The 26618-nt window shown below is 57.5% G+C and overlaps 1 protein-coding gene across 3 annotated transcripts in view; it reads left to right on the top strand.

The window, feature by feature from the left end:
• The window catches only part of KCNH6 (potassium voltage-gated channel subfamily H member 6), a 122897-nt gene that overhangs the window by 62015 nt on the left and 34264 nt on the right, over positions 1 to 26618 (top strand). For 2 of the 3 annotated variants that reach the window (XM_075911217.2, XM_075911218.2), the window contains 3 exons: positions 7538 to 7647; positions 10726 to 11038; positions 14500 to 14711. In XM_075911217.2, coding sequence (XP_075767332.2) covers positions 7538 to 7647; positions 10726 to 11038; positions 14500 to 14711 — 635 coding nt within the window. The remainder of the gene's footprint in view (positions 1 to 7537; positions 7648 to 10725; positions 11039 to 14499; positions 14712 to 26618) is intronic. The other variant, XM_075911219.2, reaches the window with a different exon arrangement.

Genomic DNA, 26618 nt, shown 5'->3' with positions numbered 1-26618 from the left:
TCGGGGGGGTAGGCTCACGCATGCGCCGTGCGCCTGGGGGCAGGCCCATGCATGTGCCGTGCGCCTGGGGCGGCGCCGCCCACCCGGGGCCCAGGGCGCCGAAATGGCTCCGGCTGGCCCTGCGTCCACATCACTGTGCTAGCAGGGAGCACTGGGGGTTCTGCAAACAAAGGGGCACTGAGCCTCCTCCATATCTTGGTGGCAAAAATGCAGCCCACAAGGTGTGTCCAGTCCCGGAGCCTCCTCGCGCTTTCCAAGCCAGCTGACCTATCGCAGCAGCAAAGCATTTAAAGGCCCAGCCATCTGGCTCCAACCATCAGCCGGGGAGCCATGTAACGGTGGCCGCAGGATAGGGGACAGCCCGCGTCTGGTCCCTGGGGACGCATGGTGGTGGATTAAGGATGGACTGCTCCCCCCGCAATATGCATCATGGTTGGGACCCTGCACCACTCTGCAGCAATCATATTCCTTCCACCCATGGCATGGAGGGAGATGGGCTCTTGCTGCTACCAGCTAGGGTTGCCAGATGGTTTCAAAAAAATACCGGACACACTTGACATGACATCACGATCGACATTCCATCTGATTTAGAAAGTACTGGACGTTGATATTTTCTCATTTCTATTTTCTCAATTTGCTTCCCGAACAGAAAGCTCAAATCCTGGACTGTCCGGTTCAAAACCGGACACCTGGCAACCCTACTGCTAGCCTGTAAAGGGTCCAGGCCAGCAGGAAGTCACGCTGGCTCCCTAAACTGCCCCCCAAGAGGGAAGTGGCAGTGCCGCAGTTGCTAAAAACTTGCTCGGCATATTTTTGGCCTAGCTGCAGGCCGAACAACCGTGTATAAGGCCCAGCCTGGGGCACAGCCTGGGCTAGCTGTTTATAAGGCCCAGTCCTGGGTCAGAGCTAGGCAGTTCAACATTAAAGCTCCGGGCGGGTCCCAGCCGAGTAGGGCTCAGGTCTCCTCGCTGGCGGAGAGCCGACAAGCACAGGGGTTTTGCCCCCACAGGGGGAATCTGACACCTGAGGAGAGGAGTGGCGGGGGGATGCAGGCCCACCCGCTCCACTGTGTCCCAGCCCAGGGCCCTGATAGTGGCAGCGCGGCAGCCACTGGGTCGGCTGGGATCCAGGCTGCAACACGCTGACCAGGTCTGTGGGTCAGCGGGGATTCAAGTCGCAACATGCTGCCCACCTGACCTCCATTTCCTCAGCTGCCCTGGGATCAGCTGCCCTGGGATGCTTCCCAGTTTCCCTGGCTCGGGCGCTGCTCCGTGGCATCGGCTGGGAACGGAGGTTGCTGGCAATGTGTCCAGGGGTTCCAGCTCCGGCTCGGGCAGGGGCCTAAGTGGGCCAGCCCCGTCACTGGGGCCCTGTGAGGGTCCTGGAGATCTCGGCATGTCTTCAGGCTGTGGCAGCAGTCTCAGCGGCCCGGGCCAGTCGTCGGGGGCCAGTAGGGTTGCCAGATGGTTGAACCAAAAATACAACCCCCTCCCCCCATGAAAAAACCACCAGGGAAAAAATTCTGTTGAGGGGGAAAAAAAGGAGCACTAGGGTTGTCAGGTGTCCGGTATTTTTGCCTCCTGGCTGGGAAAAAAAATCAGAAAATACTGGACATTTTAGGTGTCTGGTATTTTCTGAATTTTTTTACCAGACAGGAGGCGAAAATACCGGACTGTCCGGGTCAATACCAGACACCTGGCAATCCTAAGCGCCGGCAGGGGACCTCCCATGGCTGGACCCTTCGCTGCAGGAGCTGGGGCCAAGCGTCTGGCCTGTTCAGCTACTGGACGCCAAATGAGCTCTCAGCTCTTATACTCCTAGTCCCGCCTCCCTGCTTCCTGAGGGCAGGGCTACGTGAGGCTGGGCCCGCCCACCAAGGGGTCTTAGAGGACCCTTCCTCTTGCGGGTCAGAGGGAGGCCATGTTACTGTCCCAGACTCATTACACAACCCCTACACAGCACCCATCCGTCTGTTCGACAAGGCGAGTGGCCGGCTTCCGGGGTGAAGGACACGCTTTGGCGCTTCCCAGAATTCTTCAGGCGTAGGAAACGGACTCGCCCGAAAACACATCTCTTTCACCCAAAGCAGTTGGTCCAATAACAGATATTCTGTCACCTGCCTGGTCTCCCTACTAGCCTGGAGCCAACACGGACATGACCCGTTCCTTCCTGGCTCTTTCAGAGATGGACGCATCTGCGATCCAAACACCACTGATCTCCGGTGGCTCTGAGATCAGGGGGTGGGGCCCATTACCACAGCAGCGGTAGCAGAGTCGGTGGGCCGGTCCCAGCCGTGCAAGTTAGAAGTTGCGGGGTTGGACTCTGTTGATGGGGGTGCAGTCAAGTCTGAGTGCACAAACAAACAAACTCCAGGGATGGGCTTCTTTGGATGCTTCTGTTTCCTTTCCTGGTTCCCAAACCGGCAATCCGTCCCTGTGCTGAAACCAGACGAAATGCCACGTGTCACAGCATTTCAGAGGGGTTTGCTGGAGCGCTCTGTAATAGGCACACAGCTAGTCTGATTTATGACAGCGTCTGTCGTCCTCTATGCCCCAGAAGACCCACCGGAGATCAGGGCCCATTGTCCTAGGCTCAGCAGCGCCAACGCATTGTAAGAAACACCTGCTGCCTTGGAGAGCCGAGTGCCTAAGGGATTGTCTGCATGGGGAAACTGATCTGCGTAGCTGGACTGTGATAAGTATTTGCAGGGGCTTAAACAAAGAAGGCAGAATTGGAACGCCCCTGGTTCAGGTGGGAAAATGAGGCAAGGAGAAATGAAAGGTCAGATTTGGAAAGATATTTAGGCACCTAAAGGCACAGAGAGGTGCAAGGGATCCGCACCTTTGAAAAATCAATCCCTGCGGGTTGATTTAGTTGGGATTGGTCCTGCCTAGAACAGGGGGCTGGACTTGATGACCTCCTGAGGTCTCTTCCGGTTCTGTGGTTCTATGATTCTATGCTTTCTAAACGCAGTATGGCAATACATTTAAATTGCCGTGTTGGGCTGTGGGCTCTCGTACTCTGGGTACCTCCTTACAAATCATCTTCCACCAGGAGTCTCCAACCCTTTTAAGCACGAGATCACTTTTTGAATTTAAGTGCAATCCAAGACCTACCTTGTACCCAAACACCCTTGCCCTGCCTCATTTGTGCTCCTTCTCCGAGGTCCCGCCCCTGCTCACTCCATCCTCCCTCCCGCCCCCATCCTCTCACTTTCATCTGGCTGGGGCAGGCTCTGGTCTTGGGTTAATGGATTTGGCGTGTGAGGGGGGATTGGGGCAGGCCATTGGGGTGCAGGAGGGGGTTCTAGGTGCAGGCTCTGAGAGAGTGTTTGGATGCAGGGATGCTCGGGGCTAGGGTAGGGGTTCGGGGTGCACAAGGAGGTTCATGACTGGGGTAGGGATTTGGGATGTTGGCTCCAGCTGGGCACTGCTTACCTCAGGTGACTCCTGGGTGGGGGTGCAGTGGGGCTAAGGCAGGCTCACCCCTGTCCTGACCCTGGACCACTCCCAAAAAGCAGCCAGCAAATTCCCTCCATTGCCAGTCCTATTGTGCCTCCTCTCTGCTCTGTGGAGATGGGATACGGAGTGGGAGAGGGGGCACCTTGATATCAGTGCCCCTCCTCTCCCTCCCCTGCCTTGCACAGCAAGCAGGAGGCTCCCGGGATAGGTGGGGGTCAGTTCCAAGGCAAAGGGCAGGAGGTGCACAGCAGTGGGGGAAGGGGCAGCTGACGTGCTGGCACTTGACAGCCTCTTGGCCAAACCAGTCGGGATCCCCTGTCAGAGGCTCCAAGATCTCCCGGTAGATCCCGATCGACTGGTTGGTGACCACTGGCCTACACCAATCTCAATACGCGTGTGGGACGTGTACACGGCTGCATTAAGGATTACTGGGGGGGCCTGGAGCTGCGTGGCAGCAGTGGTTGGGTGCCCCCACACCTCCTGGTGGAATGAGTGCGTTCACCAAGGGTGCTCCACTTTCCTGCAGCTCCCGCCGCCGCGAGCAGTGGGCAGGGCTGATCCTGCGGCGCCATGCCAGGCCGCCCTGGGGCCACATGCAGTGGGAGGTGGCATGCCACGGGGAGAAGAGGGCGGAGCGATGGTAAAAAGGGGCAGGGCTTGCAGACTGGGACCAGACCACCCCACCCCCACCCGCCAGGACTTCTGGGCGGGATTGCACAACTGCTCTGGATGGGGTTGGGCTGCGGGCTGTGAGTTTGAGACCCCTGGCGTACACGCTTTGAAATCCTCCAGTACATCTCTATGGGACCTACATGCTGCGTGTCTCGCTAGACTTGTGTGACGGAGCGTTGGGGTTTTCCCGTCCCCTGCCCCCCCGAAATGGCACGAACAGACTCCACCCTCCAGTAGTATAGAGGGAGTTTATTGCTTCTCCAGGATACAGCACAGCACAGATGTAATCTGGTTCCAGGAGTGGCCTAGGATGCCTCAGCCCCCCTTGAGATGGGGGATACTGGGCCCCTAAATTCCAGCTCCTTTCCCTAGGCTGTCTCCTCCATGATCCCAGACAGAAACTAAAAAAACCTCTCCTTCAGCCCTGCCCCCCAGCCAGGGGCGGCGTTCCACCTTCCTTTGTTTCTCTCCCTGGGGGGTAGCTGGTCAGACAGGTTTGGAGCCCTCTTTGCATAATGACTCACCCCCTGCCCTGCTGGGTCTTGCTACAGACAGCAGAGGTCGCCCACAGCCCTAGCAAGTTACCCCCACTACGTCACAACTTGTATGCATGTTATGTATTGTATTATTGCAAGAAAATGAAAGTTCTTACCCATACGGGAGGGGGAGAGCACACCCACTAAGGGGGGGGCACGTGCCTCCAACCCCAGCCTGGGACCCCCCTACTCTTCCTGTACCCCTATCCTAAGGGCAGGGAGGGATGGGGCAATCTGGAGTTTTGCTGCTTTCCCCACTGGTCCTCCCAGCTAGTCACTGTTTTGTTTTCTCCCTGTTCAGTATGTGGCCCTGGACTTTCTGATCTGCGCACAGCGCACACCCTGCTGTGAACACAGGAAAAGTCATTTACTCCTGGATTTTCTAGGGTGCTTAACACGGGACTCTCTGTGGCCCGCGTGCTCCAAGCTACTTAAACATCTAACTTCACTGCAGTCTAGGTCTGCGTGCTCCACCCAGTATTCCAGTGCACGGATTCGCACGGCGGTCCTGGGAGGAGACATGGTGATCTCTGTGTTTCAGACAGGAATTGAAACACACAGATAGGAAGGTCGAAACTGCCCCTGGCCCCATTGAGGCTCGGAGGACCGGACTTCTCAGAGTGCTTAACAGCATCTAGCTCTTGAGATGTTCGCCGCACAGCTCCCATTACCTTCATATGCAGCTGTGAGCGCTCTGTGCTTCTGCAAAGCCTGAGTCACGCGTCAGATGCCTGGGAAATGAGGAAGGTGCCTTTAGTGACCACTTGCGAAAAGTTTGTTTTATGTGATTTTCCAGCATCGTACAGGAACTTTGTGACATGGGCAGAGGTAAACTCCAGGTCTCCAGGACAACATTCAGTTGCCTTATTCATTAAACCATCCTTTTGGTGCCTACTATGCCCTATCTTATCCACTATACCTTCCAACTTCAGCAGCAAATGAGGCAAAGGTCCTACAGCCAACTGTCTTCATTACACAACCCTGAGCATGTCCATCCTGTGCACTGAATGAGGCAGGGCGTCCACTGGAAGAAACAGTGTATGATCATGTCATTAAAGGCTGTATCATAATGCATATGCACAAGGGGGCTGAATTAAGGTTACACAGGCAACCTTCATGCTGGCATTACTTAGCTTTTGAGAGTTTTACAACCAAAATAAAGCTCGGTTCACATCATTTTTGTAATTTCCTAGGTTTTTAAAAGAGCAAATGGAAAAAACAGGAATTCCACCCTGTGACTTCATACTGGCACCCACATGGGGTTGAAACCTCTAGATTCACCGCACAGACCTCTGTCATATGACTTAAAGGGTATGTCTACACTACACGGCTCTATCGACGGAGCCATGTAGATGAGCTTTGTAGACATAGCAAACTGAAGCGACGATTTAAATAATTGCCACTTCATTTACATAAAAATGGCCGCCACACTGTGCCGATCAGCTGTTTGGCGGCACGGCATGGTAGTCTGGATGCTCGGCGGTCGACATCAAAAGCCTTTGTCGACCGCCCTGTTATGCCTCGTGGGATAAGGATTACCGGGGCGGTTGACAAAGGCTTTTGATGTCGACCGCCGAGTGTCCAGACTACTGCGCTGTGCCGCCAAACAGCTGGTCGGCAAGCGTGGCAGCCATTTTGATGTAAATGAAGCGGCGATTATTTAAATCGCCGCTTCATTTTGCTATGTCTACAAAGCTCGGCTGCTGTCCCAGGTACTCAGGCTCTGCTGCTGGCCCTGTGCGCCAGGGGGGCTGATTCTGGCTCTGGGTCCTGGCCGCTGGCCCTGTGCACCAGGGGGCTCTGCTTTGGCCCTGCGTGCTGTGGGCTCTGCTGCCAGCCCTGGGTCCTGGCTGCTGCCTGCACACCAGAGCTTTGCTTCCAGCCTCAGCTGGGGAGGGGGCAGGGCAGAGTAATGGAGGGGATGTCAGCACACCCCCCACTCTTAAAAATGTTGCCACGGGGTGCGTGGTATCTGTAGAGCCTAGTTGCCAAAACCCACCTGGGAGATCTAGAGGCTCAGCTCCCATTCTGTCCGAATCCCTTAGATGGCTTTGAAATTCCCATCTGTGTCTTTCCCAGTGGGGGCCGGATGTTGTAGTCAAACGTGGACCAAATACACGGGAGCAAGTGATATTGCTTCCTGGGGGGGATGATGCACACCGGGATTTTCCTTGATCCGGCAGGGACAAGGAGAAGGTCCCACGAGCTACTGAGGTCTGACTGAGCCAGCCATGGCGTTGCAGGCAGGCTGAGAGGGGACCTGATGTGCCTGCCCCGCTCTGGAGAGGCCTGTGGGCTTGTAAACGGGACGCGGAGTTGGGATGGAGTCAGCGCTCAGAGCTCTGGGTCCTGGCACCAGTGGCATTCTCTGGGTGGCTTGGCACGGCGCTGGGAGGCTTGGATTTCCCTGTGGGTGAGAGCCGCATTGCGAATGGTCAGGAGTTGGTCTCCGTGACGCTTGTAGGGACGGGATCCGGGCTTAATTATAATGAAAGAGGCGCCGGGGCTCAAGCGGTTTTCCTAACGGATGAGGCAAGCAAGACCAATTAAGCACTGGCCTGCGACACAGCTGGGTGCCGGCGTCCCACGGGGTGGAGATACAGAACTGTTCCTCTCTAGGACACCCAGTCCAGCCATGCTGGACTGATAGCGACCTCATGTAGGCCCTGGCACGGCCCAGCCAGGCATTAGAACCGACAGCAGAATCCAGAACAGCTGAGGGTTTCTCACAGCCACAGGCAGCAGCTGGCACAGCTTGGCTGCGTCCCCGTCCCCCCACGGCCCCCCACACGTTTCTCTCAGGGTCCACGTGCAGCTAGGTTACATGTGTGTCTCTTGTGTTTTGTTTGTGTTTTTCTTTTTAACAAGGTCAAGGTAAGAGGTTGAAGTTTAGTCTCCCGTCCCTGCAGCGACTCAAAATCCAGCGGAAATCTCTGCCCACCAGTGAGTTTGATGGAGTAGCCATTGACTATGGAAAGGTAACCATAGACTTTGTACACTATAAGCTGATACCTTAGGCCAGGACCCAGTGCCCTTCCTTGGCTCTCCCCCACCCGTCCCTTTCGGTAGCTGCTGTGGCTGGTGCGGTGTCTGGATTTAGCGTCTTTCTTTTAATGGTTAAACACTGAGCCAAAGCTTTGGCGAGGTAGAGACTTTGTGGTCGTTGCCTTTGTTGCTCAGAACTTCCCTGGTCCTGCATGAAGAGCTCCAGTCCTCACCACTGGAACTAAAGGAGAATTCCCATCTCTTGGTGGCCGTATGTAGCCCGTGGTGCACAGTTGAACAGCTGTTTCCAGCTGGGAGAAAGAAGTGGGTCCACATACACACACACACACCCCATGTGCATGCACACACACCCCGTGGCTGGCAACAGACTGTGCAGTGATAGGCATGGCTTTTGAAACCTGCAGGGGGCTTGGATTAAGGTTGAGGGGTAACCTCAACAAAGAAAGTCCTAACTGATTCTAGAACTCCTCAGCTAGGAAGAAAGCCTGGAAGGACGGCACAGATATACCGCTCCTAAGAAGGGACATTGTGCTGGTTTGAGATGGCTTCACTGGGAGCTACATGAATCTGGTATAAATCAATGAGTTAAACCCCAGAATTTTGGTGCAAGTTTTCCTTGAAATGACACATTTCTTAAAATTTTCCTGCCAGTCCCCGTGCCGCCTTCATGCATTATCATGGGCTCCGGATTCCAAATACATTCTAACAAGTCATCTTGCTCGTCTCTTCCCTGCTATTGGGCCAACAAAGATTACGTTGTTCCTGTGCATGAGGGCCTGCAACAATGATGGCTTCATCAACTTAATGGGAGAGGGAAAAGGTTATTGGCTTCTTAATGTTAGAACTTAAGAAGAGATTGCTGTTCTCATTATCCTCTTGGCTACTACAAATGTTCCAGTTATGCATAGGTAGCAAGCACATGCTGTGCAGCTAAATATTCTAGATATAGCTAGATAGAAGGCACTTTCTGTGCTACCAAATATTCTAGGTATATCTAGATAGAAGGCTCTTTCTGTGCTATCAAATGTTCTAGGTACATCTACATAGAAGGCACGCGCTCTACTATCAAATGTTCTAGGTACATCTACATAGAAGGCTCTTTCTGTGATATCAAATGTTCTAGGTACATCTACATAGAAGGCACATTCTCTACTACCAAATGTTCTAGGTACATATAGATAGAAGGCTCCTGCTATGCTACCAAATATTCTAGGACATCTAAGTGGAAGGAATTTTCTGTGCTACCAAAAGTTCTAGGTATATCTAGGTAGAAAGCACCTGCTGTGCTTTTGAATGTTCCAGGCATGTCCATGTACAAGGGCACCCATGTTGCCAAATGTTCTAAGTTCAGCCAGGCAGAAGGCATCTGCTGTGCTGCAAAATGTTTTATGTATGTCCAGGTACAAGGTGCTTGGTGGGCTGTCAAGAATACTTGTCAAGTATCAGAGGAGTAGCCATGTTAGTCTGAATCTGCAAAAGTGACGAGGAGTCCTGTGGCACCTTATAGACTAACTGAAGTGTAGGAGCATAAGCTTTTGCCCACGAAAGCTTATGCTCCTACACTTCAGTTAGTCTATAAGGTGCCACAGGACTCCTCGTCACTTTTGAAGAATACTTGGTATGTCAAGATAAAATACAGCAGCTGTGCTGACTGATGGTATAGATTCATTTGGGTAAAAGGCACCTGTTGTGCTGCTGAGAGCCCTAGGGAGATTCAGGTAGAACATACCTGTAAGGCTGTCAAAGGCTGTAGGGACATACAGGTAGAACGTCCTGCTGGGCTCTCGAAGGCCCTAGGGACGTACAGGTAGAACGTACCTGCTGGGCTGTCAAAGGCTGTAGGGACATACAGGTAGAACGTACTTGCTGGGCTGTCAAACATAGACTATCTGGAGTGTCGCCAAGTGCTCCCAGGACAAGCTGACTTTCTGTTGCCTTGAGTGGTGTCTTACCGGAGTGATAGCTGCTTAGCAAGAGCAAAGTGGCCAGTAGCAAAAGAGTGGGGGGTAATAACATTCAGATCTCCAGGGTTCATTTTCAGAGGAGGCTGCGAGCCTCAGAAGAAAAGCACAGCTCCATCAGAAGCTGAGTGAAGATCTTGGAGGAGCAGCCTGTTGATAGACGGAGGCCAGCAGCAGCCTGCAGAGCCTCTGGGGACAAAGCAGAGCTGAGCTAGTGCCAGCGCTTTGGCAGGGTGTTCGGAGTGAGGTGGAGCGGGGCTGGTTTCCCTCAGAAGAGTCACAGACCAGCACTGTATTTCTGGGAGCCCAAGCCCAGGGGCAGCCTGAAATGTGCAATGTGAGCTTTTTATCCTGGCTGGCAGTGGGAAACGCTGTACCCCTTCGGGGCCTGGTCTCTGTTGGGCACATGTGCAGCAACGTGAGCCTGCTGGGGCTCTGGGATTTCATGCAGCGTGCGTTTCATGCAAGGGGTGGTTGTGTCTCAGGCTTGTCACTGCAGGAGTCTCTTAAGTCAGGAGGCCTCTGCTCAGTTTCCAGAGGACTGAGATGCGCAGGCACTGTGGAGAGGGTGGGAGAGGAAAGCCTGAGAATAGCAGCAGCGCCCCCAGTGGCATGGTCTTGCTCTCTGGCATGGATTAGGCATCGTCTGTCAACCACGGGTGAAGGAGTCACTATATGGACCCACCCTCAGCAGGCAGTGGGGAGAGGGAAGGGAGCATGTAGCTTCCTGGGGTCCTAGAACCACTGTGAACAGAAGCCACCTCGTGGCCTGTGCACCAGATAAATCCACCTCTGGGTCTGCCTCTTTCCTCCTGCTTCCCTATCTGCTAGCGGCTCAGCAACACGTCACACGCCACCCCTGGTTTAATGGAGCAGGACTCTGTTGGTGGGCACCGGGGGCCTCGCAGGCTGTCAGGGCTGGTGGGATTCCATAGCCATGCTCAGTTCCGGTCCCAGCCAGTGTTTAACCCGTGACACAGCAGCGCTACCCCAGCCCTCCGTCCTCCCTCTTTCCCGACCCTCCTCCCCTCCCACCTCAGCATTCCAGGGCGCCTCCTAACCACACGCTTTCTCCTGGCTGTCTTAAAGCCCAGGGGCGACTCCCTGATTCTGAGGGACTTGAAGACTCCTGCCAAGGAGAACTGTGTCCAGTCAGAGACCGAGTCCCTCCTGGAAAAGGAGAGGCGGCCGAGCCTGGAGCCCGTCCCCACCGTGCATCACTCGTCCCCGAAACGAGAGCCTCCCTTCCTGGGCCCACCGGGGTCCTACGCTGCTTGGGGCTTGGTTCGGGCTCGCCCGGGGGGCAGCTTCCACAGCCTCCGCAGGGTCTCCTCCTTGGACAACTTTGAGGTCACCGGGTCTGAGTTCCAGAGAAAATTCAGGGAGAGGAGGGCAAACTCAGGTAGGGAACAGCACCGGCAGACATGTCGCTACCAATGGGGAGGCGGCGCAGAGCTCTTCCAGCAGGCCGGCCCTCCTCTCACCTGTTCGGGGGAGGTTTTCACCCTCTGTTGCCTTCTCCCAAATGAAGCAGCAATGAGGAGTGTGTCTCCTAGGGCACAAACTGACTCCGGTACATTTCCACGTGCCAGGTGGGCGGGTCTCCGAATGTATCTCAGCTGTAGATCTGGCTGTCTCTCTAAAGCCCGGATCTTGAAATGGGACCAATGGGAGCTGCCACCAATGGGAGCTGAAATCATTGGAGTCTAGGGGAGTTAGGCACCTGTGTGCCTTTGGTGATGGAGGCCTGTGTGTGAAAGTTTCTGAGTGAACCTGTCTTTGTCTGCATTATAAATCTGCCATCCCCAAACCCTGCCGGGTTCTTGCCTGACTCCTGGCCCTCAGCTCCCGAAGAGGGAGAGGTCAGTTCAGATTCGTGGCTGCAGTCGAGATAGTACGTAGAAGCTTCATGTTTGGGCCCACATATTTAATCCGGAAACCCCATCCTGCCCCAGTGAGCCACTGACCTTTGCAGCGGATACTGAGTTGGGGGACACTGCACACTAGGGCTGGTGGGAAAACAAGAGCTCCAGTGCTTGAACAAGGTTGAGGTTTTGAGATTTAAAGCAAATGGGAGAGAGCCGCGCCGACGTAGCCAATAGCTCTGTGGTTCGGGCACTCGGCTGGCAGCTGACTCGGAGCAGGGTCTTGACACTGGGTCCTCCACGTGCCAGGTGTGTGCCCGGACCCCTGATATGGGTCTCTCACCGTTGGACCAGAAGTGCCATCCTGGAGCACAGTGCTGCCCAAGGCTGGCACATTTCTGCAGTGAGTTTTGGATTTGGCAAACTGGCATTTTCTGCTCCAAAAAATGTCCAGCCGGCCCCACTACAGACCTGCAGCGAGGACAGAGAAACAATCCAGGAATGCTGAGACAGGGCCTTGGACCTAAGTTTTCAGTCGCTCGATTTTCCAGTGCTCAGCACCCATAATTGTAGCTGGCTCTTCTGAAGGGCTCTGTTCCCATTGAGACCCCAAAAAGATGCACTCAAGAGCCCCCCGTCTAGAGAGATCTGCATCTAGCCTGTCCAGGAGCTCAACGCCCGACAGGCCCTCCGCGTGCTGGGCATGTTCAAAAAGCTCCTCACAGAAGGGGTATGTCTAGACTGCATCCCTCTGTTGGCAGAGGGATGCAGATTTAGGCAGGTCAGCGTTGCAAATGAGGCAGGGATTTAAATATCTCGTGCCTAATTTGCATAAAAATGGCCACCACGTTTTGCCAACTCAGTGGTTGGACGGATCGTCTGAGGAGGAAAAATTAGAATAATAGAATCCTAGGGCTGGACGAGACCTCAGGAGGTCATTGAGTCCAACCCCTGCCCAAAGCAGGACCAACCCCAGCTAAACCATCCCAGCCAGGGCTTGGTCAAGCCGGGACTTAAAAAACTTTAAGGATGGAGATTCCACCCCACCCTAGGGATCCCATCCCAGTGCTTCACCCCCCTCCTAGGGAAATATTTTTTCCTCATATCCAACCAAAATGGAACAAGGTACGTATCTGCCGCTTGGCTCAGCCACAGTCGGGCAGAGGAACAGGAGAGTCCACAGATACTGAAAGGTTGCAAGGCGAGGAGTGAGACAAATAAGGCTCACAGTGGAGAACAGGGGATGGAATGAAGGACGCAGGAGCAGCCTGAGGTCGGCTGCGGCAGCTGGCGTCCTAGGTGGAAGGCACGATCAGCGCCCCCGCCTGTTCGGCTGTCAATGACCGTGACATAATCACAGGGCGTGATGTCATTATCAGGCGCCCGGGCCGGCGGCACCCTAGGCAACTGCCTAGGCTCACGGGCTGCCCCTGGAAGGACGTGTTTATATTTGAAAAATTGAGGGTGCTTTCGGAAATATGTCCTGCTGGTGAGATCTACTGGGCTGGGGAATCAGGTCCCAGAGGTCTGGAACATTAAACAAGTCTGGAAGAACACTAGAACATACCCCCACAGCCGTAGGAGTCCCCTTAGGGGTACTTCTCAACCAGCGGTAGGAGTCCCCTTAGGGGTACTTGAGAAGTCTGGGCGGGTACGTCAACACAACTGAAATTTGGAGAGAACAGTATTTTTGTTTTAAGTTTTACAGCATTTTATTATTTTTGTACTTTTTACACCCCAAAATTTCAGCACCCGCCTGGCTACAATTAAGTTGTTTAAACAAATGTGTTGCAATGGTAGAAAAAAAATGTGTGTCTGAAAACTGTAGGTACTGGGGGTAGTTATAATTTTTTTCTGAAAAGGGGGTATTTTATAAAAAAGGGTTGAGAGACACTGCCCCACCGGGACCAACCCTGCCCTGGCCCATTGAGTTGGATCGGATGGGATGCCGTCCGGCTTTGGGGCCAAATCGTAGAAATCCAGCGGTGATGTCTTCGCCCTACCAAAGCCGGACTCTGCTCCCCGTCCCTCTAGGAGCTGCTAGTTTGAGAAGTCAGGACTAATGACCAACCCAGCTCAGAGGGTGGGAGCAGGTGAGGTAAAAACAGCTTCAGGAGTCTTGCCAGTGGACGCCTGTGGCCTGAGGGGCCCTATCTGTCATTGTAGGGGCTTCCACACAGTTTTTGGATGCTGCTGACGTTCGTACCCTGCCACCACCAATAGGTGGCGAGTAGCTACCAGGATTGAGGCTGATTGGCAAGATGCTTTTGCAGTGACTAGGGATTCAGGTGCTGCTGTTTTTTGGTGCCAATCTCGAGACGCCTGAAAGGGGATTGGTTTTGAGGGGCTCTTTCTGAAAACCAAGCCCCTTCCATGTGCCCCCAAGATCACTAGTGGCTTTGGGGAATTTTGGCCCATGCGAAACGGGCCTGTCGAAATAGCATGTGTCTCCAGACAGCTTCTCTCCCGCGGCTCATCCTGGGCTACCTTGTCCACAGGGACTAGGACGCTGATGGTTAATCAGTTTGGGTGTGTCTAAACTACATGGCTCCATTGATTGGCAATGGGAAATGAAGCCGCGATTTAAATTATCGCGGCTTCATTTAAATTTAAATGGCCGCCGCGCTGAGTCGACAAACAGCTGATCAGCTGTGTGTCGGCTCAGCGTGCTAGTCTGGACGCTCCCGTGCCAACCTGAAAGCCCTTTATCAACCTCCCCGTTATGCCTCGTAGGATGAGGTTTACCGGGGAGGTTGATAAAGGGCTTTCATGTCAGCAGGGGAGCGTCCAGACTGTCCTGATCTGCCAACAAACAGCTGATCGGCAGAGCGGGGCAGCCATTTAAATTTAAATGAAGCCACGATTATTTAAATCACGGCTTCATTTCCCTTTGCCGAACAAACAACTCTACATGGCTCCGTCGACGGAGCCATGTGGTCTAGACGTACCCTGTGTGTCACTCTCCTGAGCGTGTCTCTCCTGCCTGGGTTTGTTCCAGAGGCCTCCCAAGCCAAGCCCAACCCCCAGAACTCCACCTCGGACTCCGACCTCATGAGGTACCGCACCATCAGCCAGATCCCGCAGTTCACCCTCAACTTTGTGGAGTTCAACCTGGAGAAGCACCGCTCGGGCTCCACCACCGAGATCGAGATCATCGCGCCCCACAAGGTGACGGAGCGCACGCAGAACGTCACCGAGAAAGTCACGCAGGTACGGTTGGGGGGGGGGGGGGGGAGCGCCTCTCCAGGCCAGGGGCACTCGCGGCGGCTGGAGGGAATGATCATGCTCATTCGTGGAGCAGTCGTGGGGTGGGGTGGGAGGGTTGCATGCTAATTTGTGCAGTAAATTGGTGGGGGGAAGGGCAGCTCACACTCATTTTGTGATGCAGATTGGTGGGGGGAGAGGCAGATCACACACGTTTTGTGGGGCAGACTGGGGAGCTGACAGCCTCGCCTGGCCCCTGGGGAAGGTGTGTGTGTGGGGCGGGGAGGTCAGCTCCATGCTCCTGGAAGAGGGGCGACCTTGGGGGGAAGGGGCGGGGCTGGGGGCAGCCAACCGTCAGTGCTGCCTGGACCACGGCGCACCTCCCCCCAGCCCTCAGAGCCGAGCGCTTCGCCCTCACGGTGATTTAAAGGGCCAGGGGCTCCGGGTGCTGCTGCTGCTACAATAGCAGCAGCGACAGCTGGGAGCCCTGGGCCCTTGTGAATTGCTGGGCCCGGGGGCAACTGGCCCCTTTGCTCCCTATCCCACCCCCTTCAGCAGGCCTGGGGGCAGATTGGTGGGGGAGGGGCAGCTCACTAATTTGTGAGATAGATTGGTGGGGGGGAGGGGCAGCTCACACTAATTTGTGAGATAGATTGGTGGGGGGGAGGGGCAGCTCACACTAATTAGTGAGATAGATTGGTGGGGGGGAGGGGCAGCTCACACTAATTTGTGAGATAGATTGGTGGGGGGGAGGGGCAGCTCACACTAATTAGTGAGATAGATTGGTGGGGGGGAGGGGCAGCTCACTAATTTGTGAGATAGATTGGTGGGGGGGAGGGGCAGCTCACACTAATTAGTGAGATAGATTGGTGGGGGGGAGGAGGGGCAGCTCACACTAATTTGTGAGATAGATTGGTGGGGGGAGGGGCAGCTCACGCTAACTTGTGAGATAGATTGGTGGGGGGGAGGGGCAGCTCACACTAATTTGTGAGATAGATTGGTGGGGGGAGGGGCAGCTCACACTAATTTGTGAGATAGATTGGTGGGGGGGAGGGGCAGCTCACACTAATTTGTGAGATAGATTGGTGGGGGGGAGGGGCAGCTCACACTAATTTGTGAGATAGATTGGTGGGGGGGAGGGGCAGCTCATACCAATTTGCGGAGCGGCGCAAACACTGGAATTTCTGTCCTGCAAGAACTTGCCGTATTTTAACCACATTTTTTCTTTTGTCCCATATTGGGTTGAAATCTTGAGATTTTCACGGAATAAAAAAGTTGGGGAAGGTGTGGACTTGGAAAGGGCGAGAGGTGTTGCTTTGGGGTCTACTCAGCGGTAAACAGCCTTTCCCTGTAGGCAGGAGCTGCGGGGTGGGTGTCTCACGTCCCCATTTTCCCTGGTGGCCTGATCCCCTGGGCCGGTCTGCGTCTCCCATGGGGAGAAGTCGGGATCCTTCGCCCTTCCCAAGGAGGCGGCCGTGAGCTGCGGGAGGCCGCTCCCCGTCGTCCGTAATGCGGTGGTGAATGTCTGGGGCAGAGTCACACGTTTCCCAAAGCAGCTGAGTGGGGCGCGGGTCCCTGCCTGCTTGGGACTCCGTTCAACACGTCCCCTCCGCCCCGGCCACGCCTGGGGCTGGGCAGCATTTCGCTCTGTCTGGCCCCACTCTGCTCTTCACACCTGGGTTCTCGTGCGGCCGCCCCACCGAAAGCCATTCCCAGAGCCCATGTTCGCTCAGGGCCTGCATGTGGCTGCCCAGACGGCGAGAGCTCATGGCCAAGCTGGGCTCCAGACCCACTGCGGCAGGCTGCCCTACCGGCTTTGTAGAATGCTGCCCATGCCACTGTCTGTCCAGGGGGCTGCTCTGGGCAACCCCAAGTGACTGGGAACCAGCATGCGGGAGGGACGGGGGTTGCACTGGGGGGTTGCTGTCCCCGTGTGCGGTACGCTCACTGAGATGTGCCTCGTCATCTCACGGGGCCAGACTGGCAGTTCCCTCCTCGGCCATGCAGGAGAATCACAGGGAGCTCGATTCTCCCTTACGCCCCTGCTCCGATCCTTGTGATGCCTTTCACGCTCTGCTACAAGCACCTGGGGGGTGGGGCTGGAGGGCAGGGAGGGGAGGGGACTGGCCGCTGGCTCCTCCCCCTTCCTTCTTGGCTAGAGTCGCTGGTGGGCACATGGAGGGCAGGAGCTGCTTGAACCAAGGGGTGAAGTAATTCCTCCTCCCCCAGAGCCAGGGGGAGCAGGGAGACAATGGGGATTTGCTGGGGCAGATGGTACAGTTACAATCTAGCCCGTAACAATCCCCGTCTCCCCCCTCCTGCCTCTCTCCCATCTGCTCGCCTCCTGGCATTACTGGCTGGGAGGTGTTTGGGCTCGGGCCAGACACAGAGCACTTCGGAGAGAGCGAGCACAAGGGACTGAGAGGCGGCCCATGGGACCGGCCCTCCGCAGGTGGAAACGAGAGGAGCTTTGGCGAAGGGCGTGGGGCAGAGCCTCAGCTGGTGTAAAGCAGCGGCGCTCCGGGGAAGCCTTTGCTGCTCCGTGCCAGCAGTAGCAGAGCCCTCGCTGCCGGGAGGCTGGCACCGCGCTCTTGTCCTTTCCTTGCACCTCGGAGCTGTTCCTCTCGGCAGCAAAGCGTCGCCTTTTCCAGGGAGAAAACTCTTGTTTGTATCTCCATACCAGTGGGGAGGGGGCAGGCCCGCAGGGTGGGGGAGAGGGGATGAAATCTGCATCTTCGCTTGCACCCCTCAATTAAGCCAGACTGAATTTTTTTGGCCTGTTGAATATGCCGAAGGTCTGGCGCCTTTGTCTGCCCGGCTGCAGGAGGAAGGGGGGGGACCTGCCTTTGGCATGGCTGTTCCTTACCCCCATTCTGCAAGAGATCCCCCCTCCCGCCCCGCAGCCAAACACATGGCCGGCCGGGTTTGTGTGCGCTGTGAACACCTCCCTTCTGAGCGTGGAGGGTAGGAATTGGTGGAGGGGACCCTGGTGAGCGGAGCTGGTGACAGTTCCTGTGGCAGCCACCAGGTGGCAGCGTCCCTTCATCACATGGGACGCAGCGCCAGGTGGTGGTTGTCCCTTTCGCAGGCGCCTTGGAAGGGAAAGGTGGGGGGTGCGGGGGGGCGGTTACATTAACTGGGAAACACCCGGCTGCCTCCTTCCCGCCTACAAGAGAGAGCCCAGTCCCCGGGAGCCTCTAATCCATAGACAGGGACTCCGCCTCCCTGGGGTCTGTGGGTTTTTAGGTGCCCCTCACCTGCAGGGGTCCCTGCTCTGGGGTGCAGAGGTGAATGGCTCAGCCGTAGCCCATTAGCTCAGTGAGTGAGACCAGTCCGGAGTGGACGAGCTGAGGGTCCTGGATGGCTTGGGGGGATGGGCCCAGGGGCAGCGCCAGCTCATGGCACAATGCGCAAAGGAAGCCACATCTCTGGGGATGTAGAACTGCTGGGCCTCAGCCAGAGCCCCGAGTGTTGCTGTAGCTCACATTCCTGTCCTGCTTGTGCAGAGGCACTTCCTACACCCTTTCCACACCCACTAGCTCACCTGTGCAAAGCAAGCTAGGGTTTTGCCCGGCTTTTTTTTCATCTAGCACGCTTTTGGGTCACCAGTGGAACTCATTGCTGCAGGATGTGCTTGAGGCTAATAGCTCAGTAGCAGCCAAGAAGGAATTAGACGCCAAAGAGTCACTAATTTGCAGGGTGCAAATTATCCAAGGGCTGACAATCCCCAGGACCCAGCCCAAGAGAGACAGGGAGTATGGGGGTGAGTGCAGGACTCGGTACCAGGCTGAATTCCACCTCCTACGCAAATAAGAGAGAACGGTTTTAAAGTATCCTATAGGATGTTATTTAATTTTAACTGAATGAACCAAAATCATTAAGCATTGCTGTGCTGGGTAGTGCAGACGGGCCCATGGGAGTGAAAGCAGATATTGCCCAGTGGGGGGTGTGGGAATAATAATTATTATTAATAATTGTGTGGCAGCATTACTCTGTTATCCTTTGCACTGAGAGAGCACATTTCATCCAAGGATCTTGCAAGGCTTCTTAGCCTATGAACTCCTTGGGCCCAAAAGAATGTCTGGAAGGTGCTCCCAAGGGGTCAGTCTCATTATCTCCATTTTACAGACAGGGAAACTGAGGCACTTGATGGGCAAGTGACTTGTCCAAAGTCATGGCTTCCTGGCCCCATGAGCAATCTACTATGGACCTGCCTCCCAGACCTAGAAAAGGACACCAGCAGTCCAAGCCCCCAGGTTGCCTGCTTTCACCACTAGACAACATTCTCTCCCTAAGCTGGGAAAGGAATCTTGACTCACAGAGCCCTGCTCTAACAATTCAATCCCATGCCTGCTCCCAGAGCTCATGAATCCTTCCTTCTAATCCAGGGGAGGGCAAATACCAGCCCATGGCCCAGACACAATTCGCCCCCACTGCTATATTTACCTGCGCCTCTGAAGGGATGGGCAATTGCAGCTCCCATTGGCTGCGGATCACCATTCCCAGCCCATGGGAGCTGCAAGAAGCAGCGTCCCAGTCCGTGCCACTTCCCATAGCTCCCATTGGCTGGGGCCGGCAATCTGTAGCCAACGGGAGCTGCAATCACCTGTACTTGTGAAGGCACAGGTCACTGTAGTGGCAGCCTGCCAGGGGCTAATCCTGGTGACCCACTGCCATTTTATTGCCCACCCCTGTTCTAGTCCCGTGTTGTAACCGCTAGACCCCACTCCCCTCCTGGAGCTGGGTGAAAAAAAATGCAGTTTCCTGATTGACTTACAAGGAGAGGCTGAGGGAGTTGGGTTTGTTTAGTCTGCAGAAGAGAAGAGTGAGGGGGGATTTGAGAGCAGCCTGCAACTTCCAGAAAAGGGGGGTTCCAAAGAGGATGGAGAGAGGCTGTTCTCAGTGGTGGCAGGTGGCAGAACAAGGAGCAATGGGCTCAAGTTGCAGTGAGGGGGGTCTAGGTTGAATATTAGGACAAACTATTTCCCTAGGAGGCACTGGGCTGGGTTCCCTAGGGAGGGGTGGAATCTCCATCCCTAGAGGTTAAGTCCTGGCTTGACCAAGCCCTGGCTGGGAGGATTGAGTTGGGTTGGTCCTGCTTTGGGCAGGGGGCTGGACTCGATGACTCCTGAGGTCTCTTCCAGCCCTAGGACTCTATGATTCTGTGATTCCCGGCCTGGCGTTCAGTGCGCTAGGCCCCAGAGGCATTGGTAATGTGCCCTTAGGCTAGCTGGCTCCTAGCTGGCATGTGGGAGAGAAGCCTCCTCCAGCACCCGCTGTCCCCTAGGAATATCTCAAGGGGCGTAATTCTCTGCTCTCTAAAAGCATCCACCCGGAGCAGCGCATTGACTTTGGATTCCATGTGCCCTAGGGCCGGAGGGCCCAGCATGGCCAGCCACCGCGCACAGGGACCCGCTGCCAGGCAACAGGGCTGACGCTGGCTCGGCCACACCAGCCTGTCAATACTGGGTCATTAGCCAGCTGGGAGGTGATGGGATTGAAGCTGACAGGTCCCTGCTCCGGGCAGGGTGGCCAGCACCGAGCCTGTGCTCTCCCCAGCGTCCCTGGCCTGGGTCCCCAGCGAGTGTTCTGGGAAACGTCAGTCCCCCCCCCCACACACACACACTTTAAATCTCTAAGCCGCCTGGGTTCGCTGATCGGCCTCAATACCGTGTTTAACCACTAGACGTGTTTCTCCGGAGCAAGGCAAGGAACCCAGGATTCCTGACTCCTAGCCCCCTCCAAGCCTCACTTTCCTTCCAGCAGGGAGGGCAGAACCCAGGAGTGCTGACTTCCAGACCCCTGTTCTAACCACTAGGCCAGGGGTGGGCACTCCAAGGTTTTGGTAAGTGGTCAAGGGCTGCACTTTTCCATGGAGGGGGTGCAGGAGAAGGTGTGGGGTCTGAGCGGGCGTTTGGGAGGAGGGGATGTAGGGTCCTGGAGGGGGTCTGGGTGCAGGAGAGGATGCTGACTTGGGGGAGGAGTGTAGGAGGGGGTGCAGGGGCTGGGAGGGAGTTGTGACCTGGGGGACAAGGGGTGCAGAGGGTTTCGGTGGTGACCTGAAAGAGGGTATGTCTACACTACCCTGCTAGTTCGAACTAGCGGGGTAATGTAGGCATACCGCACTTGCAAATGAAGCCCGGGATTTGAATTTCCCGGGCTTCATTTGCATAAGCCGGGCGCTGCCATTTTTAAATCCCGGCTGGTTCGAACCCCGTGCAGCGCGGCTACACGCGGCACGGAGTAGCTAGTTCGGATTAGGCTTCCTAATCCGAACTAGCTGTACTCCTCATTCCACGAGGAGTATAGCTAGTTCGGATTAGAAGCCTAATCCGAACTAGCTACTCCGTGCCGCGTGTAGCCGCGCTGCACGGGGTTCGAACCAGCCGGGATTTAAAAATGGCAGCGCCCGGCTTATGCAAATGAAGCCCGGGAAATTCAAATCCCGGGCTTCATTTGCAAGTGCGGTATGCCTACATTACCCTCCTAGTTTGAATTAGGAGGGTAGTGTAGACATACCCAGAGGGGCTGGGGTGCCAAAGGCAGGCTCTGGCTGGGAGGCGCTTACCCAGGTGGCTCCCGGCCAGCAGCCCAGTGGGACCCCAGTGGGAAACCAGCCAATGGGAGCCGCAGTGATTGGGCTGGGGGCGGGGACAGTGCGCAAAGTTCCACGCCCAAAGGGAGCTGCCAGCCATTTTGAGCAGCCTCAGGCTGGAGCAAAAGGCTTGGTGGGCCGGACCCAGCTCGCCAGCTGATCTTGCTGCCCCTGCACTAGCCTTTAGGCGGGCCCTGGTTTTAGGGTTGCCAGATGGTTTCAACAAAAATACTGGACACACTTGCCATTACAGCACAATCAACATGACAGCTGATTTAGAAGATACCGGACATTGATATTCTCTCATTTCTATTGTCTCAATTTGTTTCCCAAATAGAAAGCTCAAATACTGGACTGTCCGGTTCAAAACCGGACACCTGGCAACCCTGCCTGGCTTGGCTGTGCTGCGTGGGCACCACCCGCAACACACACCCAGCGTCCAAGGGGCTAACGGCCACTAAAGCATGGCATTAGCCTTGTGACGGCGCGTTGGGGTTTTCCCGTCTCCTGCACCCCCGTAGTGGCACGAACAGACTCCACCAGCCAGTAGAATAGAGGGAGTTTATTGCTTCTCCAAGATACAGCACAGCACAGATGTAATCTGGTTACAGGAAGTGGGGCTAGGAGGCCTCAGTGCCCCCCCTTGAGATGGGGGGTGGCTGGACCCTACAATCCCAGCCCCCCTCCCTAGCTCCTTCTCCCCTGCTTCCCTGACAGCCACCTCACTCACTCACCTCCAGCCCTGCCCCCAGCCAGGGCTCCACTCCCCTTCTTCCCATTGTTCCGCTCCCTGGGAGATAACTGGTCAGACGGGTTCGGAGCCCCCTTGCATAATGACTCATCCCCTGCCCTGCTGGGCCGTGCTGCAGCCAGTGGAGGTCACTCACAACCCACTGTCCAGCATAGTAACCAGCAAGGTACCCCCCACTACGTCACAAGCCTGCCGCTCTCCAGTGTGCCCTCTGGATGTGCAGCCGCCTCAGGGAGCTGGCGTCTGATTGGCGCAGGTGGCGAGATACCTGGGGGGTTACTTGGGACTGGAATAACGGGGGTGGGGGCAGGCCGGGATAAAGGGACATTGGCAGAGCGCAGGGGAGCAGCAGGTAAGTATTGGGGGGGCTCAGCTGAGCTGGGGGGCTTTGTGTACGCTGAGGGAGAGGCGGTGGGGGGTCTGGTGAGCAGCGACCATTTTCCCTGGAGCGGCTCTTCACACATACATACACCTCCTCCTCGCCCCCCTTCCCCCCCCGGCCCTTTGCAGGCATGGAAATGTCAGCAGCCTAGGCTGGGTGGCAGCTAGGGTTGCCAGGTGTCCGGTTTTGGCCTGGATAGTCCGGTATTTGCAGCTTCTGTCTGGTACAAAAACCAAACCGTCCGGTATTTTCTGGTTTTCTCGGACGGAAGGTCGCTTGGGACATTCTTCCCCTACCGCGTGTGGTGGGGGCGGGGGGATTTAAAGGCGCCATGACCCTTTTTCTTTTGCTCAACAGCTTTGGTTCCCTCTCCCCTCCTTTTGTGAAAGTATCTGGCATTCCTAGTGGCAGCCGGAGCCAGCACGAAGGGCGACTGAGTCATTTGGGTGCCCTGGATCCGGCCTGCTGGGGATGAGGGTGCAGAAATAGAGGAGGGGAGAGATTGATGGGCCCCGAGAGGGAAGGGATGGGAGGAGGGGGCAGAGCGATACAGGGGGAGCAGAGCTGAGCAGTCCAGGGCTAACCCCCTCTCCCAGCCTGGGGGTAACTGTTTGGGAACACGTGTGCTGTGCAGCAGGGTCCCACGAGCGCCCCCAGAGCCTGCTCAGGTGAGCCCTGCTGTCATACCGGCTCCGGGCAGTCATGGCTGGCTCCATGCCCCAGGGGCTCTGCCATTGGGCCAGGCCCTGCCATGGAAAGCACAGGGTGTCCCCTGCACCTGGGCACAGTGGCACATGAGCGGGCCGCTGGGGGCCCCGTTCCCTGCTGCGCTGCCCACGGCTTCGTCCCCCAGCCCAGCACAAAGGGAGCCCCGGGTGCACTGCTCCCGAAGGCAAGGGAGAGCCAGGCCCCTTGGGCCTGCCCTGAGCCAGCCTGGGGTTGGAGCATCCAGAGAGGCCTGGAGGGTTGGGCGGCCCCAGGGGAGGAGGCGAGAGGAGGTGGGGGCATGGGGAGGTGGCTGGGGGCAGAGGGGAACGTGGCGGAGGTGGCCGTGGGAGCAGGCTGCGCTCGGAAGAGGGAGGTGGACACAGGCGCTGTGCTGGAGGGGACCCCCCCCCCAAACTCCCAGGCCACGGCCGGCAGGGCGGAGTTGTTATCAGGCCTCTGAGTCTCATGCTCATGGCTGAGCCGGGGGGAAGCTGCTTTGGGCAGGGGGCTGGACTCGATGGCTCCTGAGGTCTCTGCCAGCCCTGGGATCCCGTGATCAGGCCCCGTGGGTCCTGGCGGCCCCAGTCAGGCTCAGGGCCCGTCCTGCGAGGTAACAAAAGCCCCAGTGCTCAGGAGAGAGCTGCAGCATCTGGCCCCAGCCCGTCGGGAGATCGGATACTGGGCTAGACGGGCCTTAGGCCTGCTCCAACATGGCTGTTCTTGTGAGCTCAGTGGGCCTCCCTCCAGGACTCTGAGGAGCCCTCCTCCCCAGCACCCGCAGGGCACCGTGCCCAGCTGCGGCGCAAACCGGGGCTGGCGCACGGCCTGGAGAAGAGGCAGGCAGAGCAGCGGGCTGGGGGTGCAGTGGCTTGGGGCCAGATTCGCAACGGCATGTAGGCTCTGAATTCCGGGGTATCGTGGGCCTTGGGGTGCAGAGTGACAAAGACCCAACCAGGGCCCCAGCTGTTGTGTTTCTCCAGCCACGGACACCGGCAGCTCCAGAGGTTTGGCCCCTGACTACACCAGGCCCCCTGGCACAGCCTGGCAGCAGCAGGAGACTGGCAGGTGGCTTGTGTGTGCTCCAAATGCCCCAACCTGGCAGGTGGGTTATTGGTGCCTGGGTCAGGCCTTCACCACTAGAGACCTGGGTCCAAATGCGGATGCATTTTCCAGGGAGAAAGGAATTCTGGGCACTCTTGTCCTAGCTGTCAAGGCACGGGCAGAGCTGTGTGTGGGGTTCCCAGGGCTGGCATAGGAGGCGCTTGGGGGTCAGGACTCAGGGGCACAGGCAGAGCTGTGTGTGGGGCGCCCAGGGCTGGCATAGGAGGGGGCTGCCAGTCAGGACTGAGGGGCATGGGCAGAGCTGCGTGTGGGGTGCTCAGGGCTGGCATAGGAGGGGGCTGCCAGTCAGGACAGAGGGGCATGGGCAGAGCTGCGTGTGGGGCGCTCAGGGCTGGTATAGGAGGGGGCTGCCAGTCAGGACTGAGGGGCATGGGCAGAGCTGTGTGGGGCGCCCAGGGCTGGTATAGGAGGGGGCTGCCGGTCAGGACTGAGGGGCACGGCAGAGCTGTGTGGGGCGCCCAGGGCTGGTATAGGAGGGGGCTGCCAGTCAGGACTGAGGGGCACGGCAGAGCTGTGTGTGGGGCGCCCAGGGCTGGTATAGGAGGGGGCTGCCAGTCAGGACTGAGGGGCACGGGCAGAGCTGTGTGTGGGGCGCCCAGGGCTGGTATAGGAGGGGGCTGCCAGTCAGGACTGAGGGGCATGGGCAGAGCTGTGTGGGGCGCCCAGGGCTGGTATAGGAGGGGGCTGCCAGTCAGGACTGAGGGGCACGGCAGAGCTGTGTGGGGCGCCCAGGGCTGGTATAGGAGGGGGCTGCCAGTCAGGACTGAGGGGCATGGGCAGAGCTGTGTGTGGGGCGCCCAGGGCTGGTATAGGAGGGGGCTGCCGGTCAGGACTGAGGGGCATGGGCAGAGCTGTGTGTGGGGCGCCCAGGGCTGGTATAGGAGGGGGCTGCCGGTCAGGACTGAGGGGCATGGGCAGAGCTGTGTGTGGGGCGCCCAGGGCTGGTATAGGAGGGGGCTGCCGGTCAGGACTGAGGGGCATGGGCAGAGCTGTGTGTGGGGCGCCCAGGGCTGGTATAGGAGGGGGCTGCCAGTCAGGACTGAGGGGTATGGCAAAGCTGTGTGTGGGGCGCCCAGGGCTGGCATAGGAGGGGGCTGCCGGTCAGGACTGAGGGGTATGGCAGAGCTGTGTGTGGGGCGCCCAGGGCTGGTATAGGAGGGGGCTGCCAGTCAGGACTGAGGGGCACGGCAGAGCTGTGTGTGGGGCGCCCAGGGCTGGTATAGGAGGGGGCTGCCAGTCAGGACTGAGGGGCACGGCAGAGCTGTGTGTGGGGCGCCCAGGGCTGGTATAGGAGGGGGCTGCCAGTCAGGACTGAGGGGCATGGGCAGAGCTGTGTGTGGGGCGCCCAGGGCTGGTATAGGAGGGGGCTGCCGGTCAGGACTGAGGGGCATGGGCAGAGCTGTGTGGGGCGCCCAGGGCTGGTATAGGAGGGGGCTGCCAGTCAGGACTGAGGGGTATGGCAAAGCTGTGTGTGGGGCGCCCAGGGCTGGCATAGGAGGGGGCTGCCGGTCAGGACTGAGGGGTATGGCAGAGCTGTGTGTGGGGCGCCCAGGGCTGGTATAGGAGGGGGCTGCCGGTCAGGACTGAGGGGTATGGCAGAGCTGTGTGGGGCGCCCGGGGCTGGCATAGGAGGGGGCTGCCAGTCAGGACTGAGGGGTATGGCAGAGCTGTGTGGGGCGCCCGGGGCTGGCATAGGAGGGGGCTGCCAGTCAGGACTGAGGGGTATGGCAGAGCTGTGTGTGGGGCGCCCGGGGCTGGCATAGGAGGGGGCTGCCAGTCAGGACTGAGGGGTATGGCAGAGCTGTGTGTGGGGCGCCCAGGGCTGGCATAGGAGGGGGCTGCCGGTCAGGACTGAGGGGTATGGCAGAGCTGTGTGTGGGGCGCCCAGGGCTGGTATAGGAGGGGGCTGCCGGTCAGGACTGAGGGGTATGGCAGAGCTGTGTGTGGGGCGCCCAGGGCTGGCATAGGAGGGGGCTGCCAGTCAGGACTGAGGGGCACAGGCAGACACCACACTACCTGCTCCCCAATCCTGGGCTAGCGGCGGGGGCGAGCAGGGCCTGAACCCCTCCACTAAGCTGCGGGGGTCTGAGTGGACCTCAGCCGGTCAGTCCCCCTGCCCCCTGTCAGCGCGCCGAGCAGAGGCAGCCCGGAGCCTGCCCCGGTGGGGACGGAGGCGCCCAGGGCAGGGCGAGCCCTGAGCAGAGCGACTCCCCGCAGTGTGCAGGGGAGGGTGTGAATTCCCTGGCAGAGGCGCCAGGCGGGGCGGGAAGTGCCCTGTCTCGCAGGTTGGAGCCGTGCACCGTCTGGCATGCGGCAGACACTGCTCGTGGGGTGGGGAGGAGGCAGGGCCGCCTC

This window comes from Pelodiscus sinensis, chromosome 29 (genome assembly GCF_052426305.1).
Source record: "Pelodiscus sinensis isolate ZL-2025 chromosome 29, ASM5242630v1, whole genome shotgun sequence".
In the NCBI taxonomy this organism is placed as follows: domain Eukaryota; kingdom Metazoa; phylum Chordata; order Testudines; family Trionychidae; genus Pelodiscus; species Pelodiscus sinensis.
Note: the sequence above shows the minus strand (reverse complement) of the source record. Positions and strands in the feature narration are given on the sequence as shown.